Here is a 19,316-nt window from a genome sequence, read left to right as displayed (position 1 = left end):
AAAAAGATTTTTATAAAAGTGTTATTCCACTGAAGTTGATTTTTATGCATAAATAGAGGGATAAAGAATCTTTATTTCAAAAATTAAAATTCTCTTAAATTCTATGAATAGATGTGATGAGATGTGATGTGAATCAAATAGATGTGAATGGATGGATGGATGTGATGTGAATAGAGGTGATGAGATGTGAGGTGAATAGATGTGATGAGATGTGATGTGAATCAGATAGATGTGAATGGATGGATGGATGTGATGTGAATATAGGTGAATGAGATGTGAGGTGAATAGATGTGATGTGATGTGATGTGAATCAGATAGATGTGAATGGATGGATGTATGTGATGTGAATAGAGGTGATGGATGTGATGTGAATAGAGGTGATGAGATGTGAGGTCAATAAATGTGATGAGATGTGATGTGAATCAGATTGATGTGAATGGATGGATGGGTGGTTGTGATGTGAATAGAGGTGATGAGATGTGAGGTGAGTAGATGCGATAAGATGTGATGTGAATCAGATAGATGTGAATGAATGGATGAGATGTCATGTCATGTGAATCAGGATGTAAATGAATGATATGGGATATGAGTGGATGATATGTGATGAAAATGGATGCAAATATATAAGTGAAGAATGGATGTGAATGTATATGCAAAAGAATTGATGTGAATGAGTATGTGAAAGAATGGATATAGATTTTTTTGTGAAAGAATGTGATGTGATGGAAAGAGATGTGATGTGTCATAAATATATGTGGATGTGAATGTGATGTGATGGAAAGAGATGTGATGTGTCATAAATATATGTGGATGTGAATGTGATGGATATGAATGAATGTGAATGTGAATGTGATGAATATGAACGAATGTGAATGTGATGGATATGAATGAATGTGAATATGATGGATATGAATGAATGTGATGTGATGGGATGTGAATCGGGATAGATATGAATGAATGAGGTAAAATGAATGAATGTGATGTGATGGGATGTGAATCGGGATAGATATGAATGAGATGTGAGGTAAAATGAATGCGAGGTGATGTGAGGTAAAATGAATGCGATGTGAGTGAATGTGATGTGGTCTGAATGGATGAGATGTGAATGAATGTGATGTGATGAGATGTGGATATGGGTAGATGCGAGTGGATGAGATCTGATGCAGATAAATGAGAAAAGATGTGATGAAATGGAAAATGATGTGATGAGAATGGGAATACACATGAAATAAATGAGAATTGATGTGGAACAATGTGGAGAGATGAGTGTTTGTTATAGAAACTATATTTATGACCTGTTTTTAAATGGCTGTTTTATGTCAAGAATGCTGGGGAAGCATTTTAACCGTCTAGTGAATGAGGTTGTGGAGACCTAGTCTGATAACGTTGCCAACAGCTGATGGAGAGTCAATGGAGGACATCTCGCGTAGCAAGGTCGGCCGAGGTCTTGACCAACCTCAGTTCGATTAAAATGGTGAGCTTCTGGTACGGTGGATGAGGGACCAAGGAAGCGGTCTATGAGTAAAGCGCTAGGTCACCTGCGAAGGATCCTAGAGGGTGCTGACCATACGGTGCTCGGGCTCTGGGTCACCGACGATACCCGCATGTGCGTCGGGAAGATATTGGAACAAGGAGTAAGAGTTGTTTTCTTGAATTCGAGCATGGTTTTGGTTGATTGACCTTGCTAGTCCTCAATGGATGAGTCCATGGCTCTTTTACATGGATCCGTTGGTTGACCTTGCTGATCTTCAAAACGGAGATTCCATTTTGATATGTGAATATATTGCCGGTTACTATGAGCTAGGAACTATCGAAAAGGCCCCCTGAGTGGACAGGTGGTGAGCGTTCTGGTTGCCAATGATGCCATAGGTACACCGATGAAGGAATGATTGGAAATAAGGATTCAACCAGAGATTTTGAGGATTATGATCAGTGACTCTATGATTTCATTAAATGATTGTTTAAAGACAACGAATTCTGTGAAAAAGGCAATTTCATATTGGGTGTGTAAGTGGTGTGACTAATTTTAAGTTTGCATGAATACCCGGCTAGGGGGCCTGGGAACTCTTTTCCCTGGTACCCGGGACAAAACCTAACCAAATTCTTAATTGGATCCTATCACTACAGTGGTTGGGTGGTTGGCTAACCAATGGGGTTGGACTGATAGATCCCTAAATTGAGACTCAATTCTATTATGGTACGATAGATGAAGTAAATCTCGGACAAAAATTGTTCTATGGAAAAGAATCAACGGCGGCTGTGCCTCTCAATGAGGAAAAAAGCATCGGTCTCTATGATCTAAATGCAATCTTTTCCCTAATCTGACTATGGGACTTACGGGTTTGGTCAGATCAGTTCAGTTAGTTAAAGCTTTTGACTACGTTAGAGAAAATTTATCATGGAGGAATCGCTCGTGCTTTCCGAGCAAGGGAAGTTTTTCCAGGTTCGGTTTTGGAAGAACCGATGGATTAGTCTCTTGTGCGGATATCCGTGGGTGAGGCCCCGAGTGAGGGACCCTGCCCCGTGCAAGAAGTGCTACTTCCACTGCTAGCACCCCTGAATTTGTTGCACGATGGGGACAAGGATCTCACATTTCTGGTAAGATCTGGTTTGTTCTCACAAAGTATATAAGTTCCTTGTGGTTGAAATGGAACTCAAAAACATTCGCTAGATATTACCTAAACTCTTTTTTTTGTACTGGAATAGTTCCTCAGGCTACTTCTTTGGACAACCTCCTTCTCACATAATATACTACTTGGAACCAATCTTCTTGTTGCATCCTACATTAGGCCACTTCTTATTTGCCGTATTTGAGGCATCCACAAAGACATGGAAGATGAGGTCATAGTTGGGTTATTAGTGGGTGTAGAAGCCAACATTTTGGAAGATGAGGTCATAGTTGGGCTATTAGTGGGTGTAGAAGCCAAAATTCTCTTTAGATTTTGGATTGCTTTTTCCCACCAGACTAGACATACTCTGTATCCTTCACAACCAAGGATTAGAAGACAACATTAGTTGGGCTATTGGAGGTTGTAGAAGCCAACATTTTCCTTAGATTTTGGAATGCTTCCTACTAAGCTAGACATACTTTGTATCCTTCACAGTTGAGGAGTACAAAGGTTTAGCCACATCTGCTAAAAATCTCATGAATCTACTTTGTATCCTTCACAGTTGAGGAGTACAAAGGTTTAGCCACATCTGCTAAAAATCTCATGAATCTAGTAGGCCATTTGATCTTTCCTAGGAATCTAGCTAATTCCTTGGCATTCTTTGGTTCTTGCAATTTTACTATAACTTCCACCTCGGCTGAACCTATCGCTAATCCATCTGATGACACTGTATGTTTTACTAGGGAACTACAAAAGCACACTTGTTTGGCTCTGGGGTTAAGATGATTCTGCACTTTTCAAAGCACAGTGTAAGGTGATGCAAGTGAGAGTATTCTTCCCAAACACACTAAAATCATCCACAAAGACTATTACAAAGGCCGTTAGACACACATAGAATATTTCCTTAACCATCCCCTCTTGAAATTTGCTAGTGCTTTATTTACCCAAATGTCATCAATTAAATGGTCCCCATTTTGTCAGAAGGGTTGTTTTTTCCTTATCTTTTCACTGGGCCATCTGAACTTGATTATACCCATTGAGTTCTCGAGCCAATATTTTGGTGTTTCCTTGTAGTGCTCAATGTTGCGGTCGTAATGCTTCAGTCGCATCTCGATTCCGAGATCGTTTACTCACTCTATGGGCCCAAAACTGCAGCGTGTGCGAATCTTCTCTAAGGCAGAAAACCTCTTGCTAAAGTCCATGCTAATGGGGGAGGGATTTGTGAGATGTCCTTAAGGAAAAGGCAAAAACGTTTTACAACGTTTTGTTGAGGGGAGAGGGTTGTTGTAAGTCTCTTCACACGGGGGGGGGGGGGGGGGGGGGGGGGGGGGGAAGAGCTAAGGACACTCTCTCCTCACAAGGGTGGGCTGGCTAGAAATGGGCTTATCTGAGAGTTGGAAGATTAGGGAGTGCTGAGAGGAAGGCTGCAAGGGACAGATGTAGGTTCTGTAGCAAGTACAGTATGCAAGTGCAGAAGGGCATGGTGGTACGACCTTGTGCAAGGTATACTCTACGTAGAATGGGTGTTGCCCATGGAGTACCCCGAGGGTTTATATAGTTGTGGGATACGGGTGTGGACGTTGAGCAAAGTACGGTTGAAAGGACAGTGTACCGTCAAAGTGTGCCGATCAGTGGTCTGCATGGGCCTGGGGAAAGGTACGATGGCGATGTAAGGAGTGGTACACATGTACCCTTTAGGGCAGAGGCAGCATGGATGTCCACGTGGCGGTGCGTGTGGACCATACAATGGGTGGTCGGCCTTTGGTCCTTACGCGGCCATTGTACGAGCGCCTTGCTGAGTGTGTACGGTCCTCTTTTGGGGCAAGGTCTCCAAATTCGGCGCGTCGGCCTTGATTTGCGTGCCGGACCGCCCAAGGGGGTGAAAAAAATTTTCAGCAAAAATGTCAAGGATGTTCCCCTAGTCGTTGGGGTGCAGATTGTTCATCAATCGGACGCCTAGTCGTGCATTTTTAAAGGTTTAAAGGCCATCATTTTTAAACTAAAAATAGCTAAACTTCGCATATAAGCTTGATCCAGTGTCTGTTTTGGATGCTGTGAAATCCTGTATTAAGGTAAAATCATGCACAGATTTCCAATTTGGACTCAGAATCTGAAGATTCTAACTAGAAATGGCTCGTTTAATAATATCATTGATTTTTACACCATAAAAACTCATAAATTCATCTATTATGGACATTTCTTTATTAATGAAGATGGGCATGTTACAGGAGAGATGTTGTGGAGCCACCTTTATGGAGCTGTTCTACCTACAATTCCATCCCCTTGCACAGTGCATTACCTATAGGCATCGCATGTTGTATGCAGCGTCTTACTTATGTTAGCACTATAGAACTTATTTTAGGTTAACACTATAGAACTTATAGGCATCGCATGTTGTATGCAGCGTCTTACTTATGTTAGCACTATAGAACTTATTTTAGGTGCTATGGGACAAGACTTTTGTAGTCCATGGTAGGAGAGACAACGTGACATGGCAAGAAGCCTATCACCGAGCAGCAATCCGCCCCTAAAAAGAAGAAGGGAAAGAAATCAGCAAATGAGGAGCGACCCAAGGACATTAAGGGAAAGAAGCCAAATGAACATGCACCTCCATCATCCACCACGACTGTGACAAGAAGGGGATGACATTGATGAGGATGCTGAGGATAACGACTCTAAGGATGATGAGCATGAGTCCCATGCACGGGGTGATGAGTAGGTGAGCCCACATGGTGAGAGCAAAGAGCAAGCGTTAGAGAGTTCAAAAGAAGACGACATAGACCTGTTGGGATCTAGTAAGTGAACTTAACATGTTCGGCTTTTAACATTAGTTCACTATTTGAACAACCATAATAGCATGTGATTGGTCTTGTCTAAATGAAGAATTCTGTTCACAAACAAGTGGTGGACCCTCTTCACTTAGTTCTCAACTCCAACATTGATCGCCTCCGTCTCACACTTTTGGGAAAGCGAAAAACACAGGTATGATCTCTGACTCGTGCCAGTGACTCTCTCCAATCATCATCGTGATATAGTTTGCAGTCTACTATGCTTTGTTGTTCTAGGAACCTTGTAGTATTACGAGGTTTGTGGGATCACTTGACAAGGTGGGGAAGCATGGACACGTTTAATAGCCTTGGAGGCCTACTCTTTATGTGGGATGATCTTCCAACAAATCTTGCGCTCTCCAAGATGGAGGTTTTGGTTCCTTGATGGAATGTATTTTGGGAGGTACTTTTGGAGTCAGCTTTTGTATTTCGGGAGGTACTTTTGGAGTCAGCTTTTGTACTTGCTTGCAGAGTTCCTACATGCCAATGACACTATGGTTTGTATTCTACATGTGGAGCACTTGGGGATTTCTGTGTGAGAGGGAGGGACTTGGAACTTCACATTGTGTAGGACTTTGTTCTTGTGCTTCCTAGCGATACTTGTATGTCATGTTAGAAGATGGACAAGAAGAGGTGAGTGAAGGAGTGGTTTTTATAAAAGTGAACAACCATGATTTCCCTAGCGTACTTACAAGTGTGTGCACGTAGGTCATTGTTTTGGTCATCGCCATCTTTACACACCCCAATCAAAGTACGTCCAGATGTCCAAAGTATGACAGGTAGGGAGGTGAGGTAGCTACAAATTGTTCAGGTTTCAAGGTGGATGATGATATCTTTGTAGAGCCTAAACCACAAGAGGGAACCTCGCTATACCAGTTGGATGTGGACGGGAATCCCATCCGAGATGTTGAGTGTAGCAAGCCTTTCACTAGGGCACTCACTTCATTACAATTCGTTTCGAGTAGTGTAATCGTTATATAGTCATTGTCTTTTATATTGTTGTCCATTTATATATGCTAATGAAATATTTTACTATGCAAGTGGTTGCTTGAGACGTTCACCGATCGAGGGGATGCAGTCCTAGATTGCTTTGTCGGTATTGGGACCCTTGCTAGAGCATGCAGGATACTGCATCGGCATTGCATCAGAGTGTGGAGAGCGATGAGGTGTGCTTTAGTTCATGTCTATGACCACTTGTATGTTCTCAAAGATTTGGATCAACAGTATTTCAAGGGTGACGTCAGTGAGTATGCTCGATGAGAGCAGCAGAGGGGCGTGGGGACATCGTCTCCACACATTCCTCACCCATATCCTCCACCCACCCTAATACCCATGAGCCCAACATGGTCAAGTGCCTCATGATGGCCGCCCAGTGTTCCAAGGGAGCCCCAATATCGACATTTCATGCCAAGATGGCCCCCATGGGTTCTTTTACAATTCCCTCATCATGGGCACCATGTCCTAAACTTGCAAGGCTGATATTCCCACTTGCATTTGCACCATTTGGTAGAGATGCCTACATGTACCCACCTTCCTTCTTCTATCAGCAGAGTGACGTCCTTATTGATGTATTTCATTGCTTGTAATGAAAGAAATATATTGTTTTAGACATTATTTGTGATGCAATTTTGTATACTCATATTATATCAATGGCATTGTTTTTAGGTAATTAAATTGACAATAAAGAGAGATGGAGCAAGATGGATAGAGATGGAGAGGCCACGAGAGAGAGAGAGTGTGATTGAAAGAGAGAAAGTTTGTGTGAGACCTTAAAATAGTTATTTTTATACTTAAAATAGTTATTTCTATGCTTAAAATAGTTATTTCTATGCTTAAAATAGTTATTTTATTTCTGAGATCTTATAAATAGAGTAGAGATTGCTATGTTCCACTATTCTTCTAGGGACACATCCCATCCCACCCTCCCCTTATATCTTCATATTGCAATAGGCTGGGTATAAGCTCAATTATCATGGGTTAATCCACCAATCTCTCTAATACTATGATGTTTGCAACAAGTATCTTAAGTAAAGCTCGTCAAAATTTTTCGTAATTATTTATAAATTTTTAGAGTATTTTTTTGTTAAAATATATATTTTTATACATTTTTGCAGGTTTCCCCGTGGATATGGAATCAATTTTCTGTCAAAATTCTGCTGAAATGCAAAATGGGGCAATCAATTGATGCATTGTGTTCTCTCCCATGCGCGTAAATTTCATTTCTTCCCTTAAATTCTGGATATTCTTCCTATTTCGCTCTCCACCCGTGTGAATGGCACTATTTGCTTAAAATTTAATCATAATTAAATTTTGATTATGATTAAGTTTCTTATAATCAAAGATTAATTCTTTGATTAACAGAGAAGAGAGGAGGAATTGTGGAGTGGTAAACTTGTTGAGGATTGGAGAGTAGAAGGGGAGAAGAAATGAGAGAGGAGGAGGTTCCTCCTCTCTAACTGTATAATCGCGCAGGGCCCGAGGGGTTGCGCTACAGCCGCCGAGCGAAAATCGTCCCCCCCCATGAAATATGTTTTTTTTAAAGCTTGGATTAAAGCTTAATAAAGCTTTAATGAAAATTTTATTTTTTTATAAAAAATAGTTTTTTTATTTTTAAAAAAAAGCTTTTGACACCAACGTACATTATTTGAGATGTTTGGTGCAACATAGCCTCAAAACATGTCAAGAATAAAATTGATGCATAATTTGTAGGGCACAATGAATTGTTGTGATGAGAATAATGGTTATGAAATTGATAATGATGTAGATGAGTTGAGTGTGGATATGGAAATGTTTGGTATGCTTGATAGCCAAGGAAGATGATAAAACAGTGTCACATTTAAAAAAATTGGTCTGAAAATTTAAAAAATAAATCAGAGGCCAAGTTAAAGTTGTTGTGTATGGCAAGGAAGAGGCTATGAATGCAACATAGATAATATGATGTTTCTCGAGACTTCTATCTATCATCTCGTCCACCATGAGTCATTGTGCCAAACAAATTATGCGCTCTTGATAATGATGTCGATGAGTTGAGTGTGGATATGGAAATGTTTGGTATGCTTGATAGCCAAGGAAGATGATAAAGCAGTGTCACATTAAAAAAATTGTGTCTGAAAGTCGGAGGCCAAGTTAAATTAATTGTGTATGGCAAGGAAAAGGCTATGAATGCACTCATGGTGGACGAGATGACAGATAGAAGTCTCAAGAAACATCATATTATCTATGTTACATTCTTGGCTAGTAATGGAAAAGTCCTTTGCAAGATGGACTTTGCAAAGCTAGTCATGGTTGAGGATGGTTGTGCTCAAACAAAATTCAATGCTATTATTGAAGTCTTAAATGGAAAGGGACTTGACTTGCAACACCTAGTGGACATATGTACGGATGGAGATAGTTTAATGCTTGGATGTCACGATAGATTAGTCACAAAGTTAACACAAGTGGTTCCTCACCTCACAAGTGTGCATTGTATGGCTTATAGAGAAGCATTAGCAGTGGTAGATGCTTGCAAAAGTGTGCCTTGCTTGTTATACATTGATAAGATTGCAAATATAATATATTTTTGGATTGATGCATCTAGCTTGTGACATAAAGAATTCCAAAATCTTATGCGTGAAATGAACCTTTAGCTATTGGAGATCTTGCAAATACCTGATGTAAGATGGTTAGCTAGAGGAAGTGTGAAATTATTTAGCCCAATACTATCGTCATGATCCAAAAGTAAGAGAGGATTAAACATCACATTCGGTGAATGCACTATTGGGAAAACTTGGTGATCATGTGGTGGATGCAGGTTAGAGTTGCCTACATTTGTGGATGCATTATTATACTTGGGATGTGAAGGTATGGCCTTAAAGGATGAATGGCCTTACACACAAATATGCATTATTATACTTGGGATGTGAAGGTATGGCCTTAAAGGATGAATGGCTAGAGTTGCCTGCATTTGTGGATGCATTATACATACTATCTTCATGATCTAAGAGTAAGAGAGGATTAAACATCTTGGGTGAATGCACTATTGGTAAAACTTGGTGATCATGTGGTGGATGCACGTCAGAGTTGCCTACATTTTTGGATGCATTATACTTGGGATGTGAAGTTATGGCCTTGAAGGATGCATGACCTTCCTTGGGATGTGAAGGTATGGCCTTAAAGGATGTATGGTGAGTTTTTTCATGTTCTTTCACATTGGCATGCAATATATCCAAATTTGATGAACTTATGATCGGTTATTCTAGTTCTTTCTACCTCTTATGCAACTTGTGAAAGAGGGTTTTCCAAGCAAAACATAGCTTGAAAGTTTCCACTCTAGAAGCATTAATGAGAGTGTCATTTCCTGGTCCAGATATTTCAAATATTGATTAAGAAAAGTTTATACAAGCTGGGAGCTTGTAGAAGCTAGAAGGATTTGTGATTTATAACTTTTTTATTTGAAATGAAGAGTCATCCATTCGCTTTTTATAAAACAAGTCTTCATATTTTATCAAGGTTTTTTTAAATTTGGCTATTAGGTTATTTTATATATGTGATCATTTGTATGTGCATGGAGATTCCCTCCCTACCTCCCTCCCTTCCTCCCTCTCTCTCTCTCTCTCTCTCTCTCTCTCTCTCTCTCACACACACACACACACACACACACACAAAAGTGCATTGGAATGCCAGCAATGGTAGACATTTTTTCCAAGCCTAAGTAAATTGGGAAAGTAGCAAATTGAAGCCCAAGATGAAGGGGTTTTTTTTTTTGAAGCCCAACCTTAGGTGGTAAATTACCATGCATATAGCCCCTAGAGGGCCAGATCAAGGTAGAACTAAACCAATGCACATATGAAAGCTAATGACTAAATTTGATGGAAATGGAGATCCCATTCAGTATCTAGAAAAGTTTGATCAAGTTTGTGAATCTTACGGGAGATGACTCAATGATCCCACCAAGATCTGTGTATTTGGTTTTTATCTTTTAGCCTTTGCTTTAATGGCATGTGATACCTCTACACTTAATAACTCTAAACAACTATAGTGAAAGACTATCCTAAGGGTAGAGAGACTCATTCAAGGCCTCCATACATCATTGTCCTATCGCTTGGCTATCCAACAACTTTCTCAACTTAGTTGGACTAGAATAGACCTTATGGTAGGAATTGAGGAGTGTTACGAGACACCAAGCGAGCATAACCAAGTAAGCCCCAAAGTCGAGGAGTGCAAAAACCATAAAATGACATAGGTGATGGATCCCACATCCATCCAAACTAAGGTTTTGTTATAGCTTCTAAATGTATTGACACGTATTGTCATTTTAGAGTTCTCAATTCAACATGCAATCATAAAAGGTGAATTACACAACATACTTAGAGCATTGAAATGATTATGAAACAACCAAGGCTTCCTTACCCTACAACCATTTGGTGGTTTGCAACCAAAGTAAACAATTATTATAAGCATTGATTCATCTTGACAATCTATCAACACATGTGAGCCATGAACCAAAGAAAAACCAATTGGAATTCAAGTTATTTACGTCATGATAACAAAGTCGAGGAGTGCAAAAACCATAAAATGATATAGGTGATGGATCCCACATCCATCCAAACTAAGGTTTTGTTATAGCTTCTGAATGTATTGACGCATATTGTCATTTTAGAGTTCTCAATTCAACATGCAATCATAAAAGGTGAATCACACAACATACTTAGAGCATTGAAATGATTATGAAACAACCAAGGCTTCCTTACCCTACAACCATGTGGTTTGCAACAACAACCAAAGTAAACAATTATTATAAGCATTGATTCATCTTGACAATCTATCAACACATGTGAGTCATGAACCAAAGAAAAACCAATGGGAATTCAAATTATTTACGTCATGATAACAATGACCTCAAGGAAACATGGGACTGGACAAATAAAGAAAGTAAGAGTATTCATTTGATTGGTTGTTAGCAAACTATATAATCCTCCACACACACACTCATCATCCACATAAAAGCATGACGCTCGACGATGTGTTCGTGACATCCTTTCGTAGTTCTTGTCAGCAACCCAAAATAGATCACAAAAATAGTTATCCATCATCATAAATAGTCAACAAGAGACACTCTATATGATAGAGACAAAGCCAAAAACAAGGACCAATGGGAATGTTAGTGTAGTATAAAAGTTCCACCCCAAATCTAGCACAACGAACCACCAAAAGAAGTCAAAGAGGGATTGTCAAAGCTCAATAGTCATCATAGGGGTTCACCCTCGTGCGAGCATCGATCTCATCCTCCAAGTGCTCATCCACTCTCATCCTCCAAGTGCTCATCCACTCTCATCCTCATAGATGAGCTTGTGCACGTGTAGCTGCTCAAGTAAGGCTCTACATAGCCAAAGATGATGTCATCATCTACATCCAATGAAACATATGATCTCCTTGAACGGAGGCATGCCTTCAGAGCGATAACCGTGCTGCACCTCATCGCTAAGACAATACCTGGAGGATGGTAAAGTAGCTCCAAGAAACACAATAGAAATGTGTGGCTCATCTCTAGCCCCGCCTTGAAGCTCCAATCCTCCAGTGTTGAGAGTGCGCCCAGGTAGTGCAAAACATAGGAATCCATGGCCCCCATACACAATGCCTCAAACAAGGGTCTGCTCTCTGAAGTGAAGGTGCATGCAAAAGTCCCTATTTTGTGAACAAGGTATATCATAGAAGTCCAAAAGTGCATTTTCACAAGAAGCACACGTATATCATAGAAGTCCAAAAGTGCATTTTCACAAGAAGCACACGTATAAATGTAACCACACAATAGAATCTAGGTAGATAAAACCACAATATTAGCGACACAAATACAAAAGGATAGAAAAAGAGCAAGTCACATTACCTCTATCATACAACCCTCTTGTTCAATGTACCGGTATGAAGAGTCATGAAAGACAACAGCCTCCAAACCTCCATGTCATAAACTCTGCAGTAGCGCTCAATCCATCCCATAGAATCCCCTACATAAACTCCATGGCCAAGTTGGAACTTACTGACAAATAGTTAATGATCAGAAAATAGAGTTCAAGGAAGGCCCTAACCTACCGTGAAAAACACAACCAACAACCATTGTCGAAAAGAGAAGCAGCTGCCAAAGATAAGACCATAACAAACATGCTCCTATGTGAACATATCCCATGGTGGCCTCTGCACACTCTCGTGGTGGAGAATCCCTCTAAATGGGATGTCCAACATAATAAAGTATGCTCGATGGCACCTACTTTCCTTTTCTTGTGCACACACCACTCATATGCTTATTCTTTGTGAAGAACTCATGAATGAGTGTGTACACTGGGTCTCTTTTCCCACTCACAAATGTCTTGCTAATCACGGTGTGGTCCCCATGAACTGCCTTGCAATCTTTCATGCACCTCAAAGAAAAAGAAACTAGATCGGATGCCCTTATGGAATTAAGGACAACAATGTCTGAAGTGTAGGAGCTCTACAAGAAGCTCACAAGTGAGAAAGTGGTAGACCTTGCAGACAAGAACATGCTAGAGGTGAAAGTAGTAATAACCATTGGGATATGGAGAGGTTTGGCATCATTGAAGAAGCAAAAGAGGCTCCTCTTCGAGGAGAAGTTTCCACCTTCATTGCAAATTTAGGGTAGATGAAGAAGGCCAAGATGATAGTTGAGGTCCAAAATACTTTCATGTATTGTTGCTTGTGTTCACATCTTGTAGGTGTTTTTCATAATATGCTACAATATTACAATTTTGCTTTGAAATATAATGGAAGTTGCATCTCTCTATGGTGTCTTCATGAAGAAGTAGCAAATGATAATGCACCATGGAAGTAAACAACATTGTGTACACACATGCTTTCATGTATTGTTGCATGTGTTCAACGTCTTGTAGGTGTTTGTCATAATATGTTGTAGTCTTGTAAATTTTCTTTGAATTTGAATGGAAGTTTTAGATCATACTATGGTGTCTTTGTAAAGGAGTTGGAATGATAGTGGCCCATGGTGTCTAGTATTCAACATCTTGTAGGTGTAATAGTAGAGAGAGAAAGAGTAGATAGAGACAATAAGAGTAGAGAGAGAAACCACTTGCCGTAACAAAACAAAAAGCGCTCGCTCAAAAATTCTTACCAAAAAGATACACCCTTCAATCCCCATATTTCTTTCTCAAAATTATATCGGCTTCTGAAAGTTCAAATTCTTTAGCTCATTCAACTCGTGTTATCCTATCCACCATTGTTGTGTATAATTTGATCTTGGATGCATTATAAAATCTAAGTAACATTAGCCTTGCAGATCCTTAAGTTTCAACTCGTGTTATCCTATCCACCATTGTTGTGTATAATTTGATCTTGGATGCATTATAAAATCTAAGTAACATTAGCCTTGCAGCAGATCCTTAAGTTTCAAAGTACCATTAGTATAAATATGACCAATTTTATACGGTCCAGACCATGTGATTTTAAAGTTAGGATAGGCGTCTTGGGTCCTAGTCTTGATTGATATAGTAGAACTAAGTCTCCATTTTTGAATTCTCGCTCCTTTATGTGCTTGTTATGCCACTCTTGCCTCCCATTTTGAATGATTTGTTGGGACCATACACCTCGGACTCTGACACCTCATTAAGCTTGGTTTATTCCTGAGAACCGCTACCTCACCTATTTGCCACAACAAACCACAAACTAGGTAGGAGAAATTATAAAGGCATGACAACTTCTAATCTATACACTAACCTGAAAGGTGTGTGCATGGTTACCTTGTAAGCTTTCCTATATGCCCATAGTGCAATTTATCAACTTCCTATCTTAGTTATGAGGCTCTTCTTAGACTATTTTAGTGAGAATTCCTTTAAAGGTTCTGTAAGTACTCTTGACATGTCCATCGTTCATCTTGGGATAGTAAGGTTTTGTTAGTACTCTCGACTTGTCCATAGTACATCTTGGCATAGTAAGGAGTTGAATTTTTGTGCATAATCATGAATATCTTTATCAATTCTTGTATTTCTTTATTGATGAAATTGGTTCCTTGATCAATGCAATTTTAATAACTTACTATTTCTAAAACTGTTATTTTTAGCTTGAATAGATGAATCCATATTGTCCCATAGACAATTGTTCAGCCTACCCACTGTGCCGCAATAACTTGCTATATTTAGGTAGTATGTACTAGGAGCCAAAATGAGGTGTGATACAACCATTTGACCATTGTTAACCTTTGACCACATTTGACCATTGTTAACCTTTGACCACTTTTGATTGGGTTAACATCACCAAAGGTTTGCACTAGTTTGAAGATTTTGACTTTTAAAAGACTTTTGCTCATACAACTAGTTTGACCGCAATCCTCACCGTCCTTGCATTTGTAGTGCAAGGGGGGGGAGGGGGGGTGGCATGTGCTCCAAAGGAATGTAAAATCTATTTTCCTCAATGGAAACCTCGAGAAGGAGGTATATATGGAGCAATCGAGGTTCGTGATTCCCAACTTCGAAGGCAAAGTTTGTAATTTATGAAAGGCACTTTGTGGGCTAAAACAAGCCCCACGAGTATGGTACCAGAGGATTTATGCTTACTTTGTGTGTATTGGTCTCTTACGCAATCCTTTAGATGTAAATGTGTATGTATTTTGTGAGAAAGGAAAGTATATGGTCATTGTCCTCTATGTAGATGACCTCATCTACATAGAGATGCAAATGTGTGTGTCTTTGGTGAGAAAGGAAAGTATATGGTCATTGTTCTCTACGTAGATGGCCTCATCTTGATAAGGGATCACCGGAAAAACATCTCATAGACATAGTGGATGCTTAGTGCAGAGTTTAAGATGACTAATCTCATGCTCATGTAGTATGGTATGAGGATTCAGGTGTGGCATAAGCCAAGTAAAAATTTCACTACAATATGCAACCAAGTGTGTGCTACAATGTTCATACTAGTAGAGTGTGTGCAAAGTTCCATACAATATACATGTACGGAAGGAATTACGTAGGATCAAATGTGGAATGTACAAGATATATATCCAAGATATCCTAGTGCAGGACCAAGTGGGGAATGCACAAGATATCCAAGTTCTACTTGGAAGGACCAAAAATCATGTGTGAACAAGGGCAGACCAAAAATCATGTGTGAACAAGGGCATGACATGTCATTTATGTAGATGAGGCTACGAGCGTTGTAGGCAAATTATTACTTTCACACATGAAACATAAGACACACCGGTGGACTCCCTCGCTTCCTCAGACAAGCTCCTCAAACAGTCCACCACGCAGAATTTCGTATCGAATCGTGTGCATGTGAGTGCTTACCACTCCTCTTCTTTCTGTATTTCTATGAAAAAGGCTCGGTTGGAACCCCCAGAAACGCGAGAGTAGGGGTCAACGGGAGGAAATTGATAAGGTATGTTGGATTGTGTACACGAAAGGATCAATTTCCTATGTAGGTAAATAGGAACAGAGCTCACAAAGCTACGTGGTTTTGTGTGTAAATGGAAAAATAAAGCTCTGTGGGTTTGTGTTTGCGTAAATCCATTCCCAATGAGGTTGTGTGGGTAAATGGAAATAAAATTAAGACCATTTCCCTATGTGGGTAATGGGTTTGTGCATGAGGTTTTGTTTTTCAAGAATTTGATTATATATATATGTGGGTGCTTGGGTTTTGTTTTCCTGCAGCTATAGAGAAATCACAAATTAATTAATTATCAATAAATTCTTTTTCAAGGCCCATAAATCAGCAGCAGCATGAGAGCTCAAAACAGATATAAAGTCCAAGAAACTAATCCATCTCCAGCACCTAGGCCTTATCCTGTGTCCATTAGGGCTTACAAGAAGAAAGATTATGAGTATATTTCTACTTTTAGTAGAACAGTGCAAGCTGGTTTGAGGGCTACTAGAAATGATGCAGAGCTTCTGCAACAGAGGAGTGATGGTGAGAGTGATTATTCCCTGATCAGAAGCTCTGCGGAGTCTGTTAGCTCCACAAGCTTCGCAACCTCTACAAGCTCTGCAAGCTATGGAAAGAATACCATGGCCTTAATGGAGGTGGAGAATCATAATTATCCTTTGAGTGCCCAAATGAGTTCAGATTCCGCCCAAATGACTGAGGACGGCTCAGAGTTGCACGTCGAAGTGAAAGAGTTGGACAGCATAGCAGACTTGCCTAGTCCTGCTGAGGAGACTTCTGCACAAGTTAAAGCACCATTAAGATCCCAAGCCCCTCAAGCAAGGGCAGTGCCAAAGCCAAGGCGAGTTGAAACAGTAAGTGATCCCCTTCCCCCCCCTGCGGCTTGTTCAAATGGATGTTGATGATGTAGGTAGGGATGCCATGGCACGTAGTACATTTATGCATTATTATAGTAAATATTAAAGAAGCAATATGGATGTGGATGACATAAGTATGGATCCCATAGCATGCAGTACAATCTATGCATGATAAAAGTTTAAAATAAAGATATGTATAGTAAGTCAATGTGTTTGTGGATGGCATGGGTATGGATGTTATAGCATGGTTAAAGTTAAAACAAGATATCATGGTAAATCTATATGAATGTGGATGACATGGGTATGAGTGCCGTGTCATGCAGTTCATGTACGCATAACTAAAGTTAAATAAAAGATATCATAGTAACTCAATATGGATGTTGATTACATGGAATCCCCAGTGGATGGAGAAGTAGTCGTGATGTCTTGCTATAGAGAATTAGAAGTGAATGTCATGCATAGGAGTCACTCTTTAAATGCAACCTTGCCAATAGAACTTTCCAAGGGTCACAGCTATTCTAGATGGAGGCTTGGGAGTGAATGTCATCACAGAATATTTGTACCACAGGGTAGGGATGTTATGGCATGTAGAACATGTTTGCATGATTAAGGTGTAAAGTAAGCATATTGTAGTAAATTGATATGGATGTGGATGTAAATCAATATGGATATTAATAACATGGGTAGGGATGCCATGGCGTGTAGTACATGTTTGCAGGATTAAAGTAGAAAATAAACGTATCATAGTAAACCGATATGGATCTGGATGACATGGCATGTAGTACATGAATGCATGGTAAAATTAAAAAAAGGATATCAAGTAAATCGATGGGTGTATGGATGACATGGGTAGGGATGCTATGGCATGTAGTATATGCATAGCATGATGAAGTGTGATGGTTTGAAGCCTTGTTCTTGAAGTCCACGACCCATCCCACACTTGTGAATGGGTACTTGTTTTTATATCTTGCAGCAGCAGCCTGCAGTACTTCCCAAATTTGGAGCGTGGGATACCCGAAACCCTACATCTGGAGAGGCGTACACGGCCATTTTCAGAAGACTGAGAGATGAGAAGAAATCCGGGGGATTACCTGCTTGTGCATCACCTACACATTCAAAACCACAAGGAATAGTAGAATCTTCTTCAACTGAAAGCCTAGCAAATGAATCACATCATATAAAATCCCAAGTGAGAAAATCTTCATCTAAAAGCATAGCAAAGCATGCATCACAGCATGAAGGCGCCCATTACCAGAAATATCCATTGGTAACCATGCACCTATCATTTTTGCATCCTATCTTATCTCTTTTTCTTTATAAGACTTTGAGTCAAGACATTTCTTCTTGGGAGGCTAATCTTTTTCTTTGTCAATGCTTAGAAGTGGACTTTCTGCTGTAAGGCCTCTGTATTGCATGATTGAGAAGCACTGTTATGGAGTAAGGAATGGGGAGAGCTTTTCCACTCCCAGTTGAAGGCCGATGCTGTTTCAGGGAACAGAGTTGTTTGCTTCCATCTTTGCTAGAGAGGGATTTCCTGGAAAAAGTATTGGAGCCAGCTGCCAGTGTGTGGTCGGAGAATATTTATCTCCAGATTTTGTCTGGATTGGGGAATCATGTCAGACTGAAATTCCCACGTATCCCCACTTTGAACGAGTCAATGTCATCATGATGGATGGCTCAAATTCACTGTGAGCTTTTTCAAGTGAATGGATAGCTATCCCAGATCCATGGTTTTGATTGCTTGTGTGGTATGAGGGGTCTTAGCCTCTTGTAAAGTATCTGAGCCAGTTTTAAGGCCACAAGCACGTCCCCAGTTGAAAGGGTGGAGCGACCAGTACACATTAATGGAGGTGGATCATATTTATCAACGGGCCCTTGCCCAAGTGGTTAGCTTGATCTACCCTATCCAAGAGGTTGCGAGTTCAAACCCTGACATCTTGAAATCACAAAACATGAAAAAAAAGGTTTGGTATTCCTGAAAGATATATGCTTTAAACTTTGTCGATTCTGGTACAACTCTCTCTCTTGCCCAAGTGGTTAGCTTGATCTACCCTATCCAAGAGGTTGCAAGTTCAAACCCTGACTTCTTGAAATCACAAAACATGAAAAAAAAGGTTTGGTATTCCTCAAAGATATATGCTTTAAACTTTGTCGATTCTGGTACAACTCTCTCTCTCTCTCTCTCTCTCTCTCTCTCTCTCACGCGTGCGCGCAAGTGTTAAGATGCATTTGAAAGAAATCGCTAAATTGCACGTGGTTGGAAGACGTGCATATTGTCTGGTCCAGCTCTCTCTCTCTCTCTCTCAGGGTTGGGTTCATGTAGCATTCACTGCACACTCAGCTAGGCAAACCACCAATGCCCAGCTAAGGGGTTTACAGCTCTCTGTGTAACAGCTGTTTCTGTTACTGCTGTAGTCACCCTAGGCCATACCTATTGTGTGGGGTGTAAGCAACATTTTCTGATTTTTCTCACTTCACCTTGAAAGCCTCTGTTGGTCAGACAACAGCATGATTGGACACAGCATCTTCAAGAGCTGAACTTAGGTTTAACTTCGAAATTCTTACTTCAGTTCTGGGAAATAGTAGAACAGCCACTCTTGCTAATAATCAATCAAGAGCAAAGCTCATATAGATCTTGGAGCACTACT

General features: G+C 40.1%; 1 protein-coding gene across 6 annotated transcripts; it reads left to right on the top strand.

The window, feature by feature from the left end:
* The first annotated feature begins 15,601 nt into the window (after nt 1-15,601).
* Nucleotides 15,602-18,667, top strand: LOC147634858 (uncharacterized). Of its 6 annotated transcripts, none has more exons than XM_086804050.1 (4): nt 15,602-15,705; nt 16,130-16,665; nt 17,642-17,935; nt 18,048-18,667. In XM_086804050.1, exons 2-4 carry the CDS (start codon nt 16,150-16,152, stop codon nt 18,087-18,089), a joined length of 852 nt encoding a protein of 283 aa, XP_086660176.1. In that variant the 5' UTR covers nt 15,602-15,705; nt 16,130-16,149; the 3' UTR covers nt 18,090-18,667. The 6 variants fall into 6 exon arrangements, with proteins under 6 accessions (XP_086660176.1, XP_086660174.1, XP_086660175.1 ...); XM_086804048.1 differs by having other exon boundaries at nt 15,608-15,705; nt 16,081-16,665; XM_086804049.1 differs by having other exon boundaries at nt 15,608-15,808.
* Nucleotides 18,668-19,316: the final 649 nt, after the last annotated feature.

The sequence above is a fragment of the Cibotium barometz genome, chromosome 10, assembly GCF_041138505.1.
Source record: "Cibotium barometz isolate CiBa-2024 chromosome 10, ASM4113850v1, whole genome shotgun sequence".
Lineage (NCBI taxonomy): Eukaryota > Viridiplantae > Streptophyta > Polypodiopsida > Cyatheales > Cibotiaceae > Cibotium > Cibotium barometz.
This window is presented reverse-complemented; position numbering and strand designations above follow the sequence as displayed.

Bases quoted from the DNA above. Each gene is read 5' to 3' on its own strand.
- LOC147634858 (XM_086804050.1), top strand. From the start codon at position 16,150: ATGAGAGCTCAAAACAGATATAAAGTCCAAGAAACTAATCCATCTCCA. The intron at 16,666-17,641 runs GTAAGTGATCCC...TATATCTTGCAG, and splicing joins AGCCAAGGCGAGTTGAAACA to CAGCAGCCTGCAGTACTTCC. The intron at 17,936-18,047 runs GTAACCATGCAC...GTCAATGCTTAG, and splicing joins ATTACCAGAAATATCCATTG to AAGTGGACTTTCTGCTGTAA.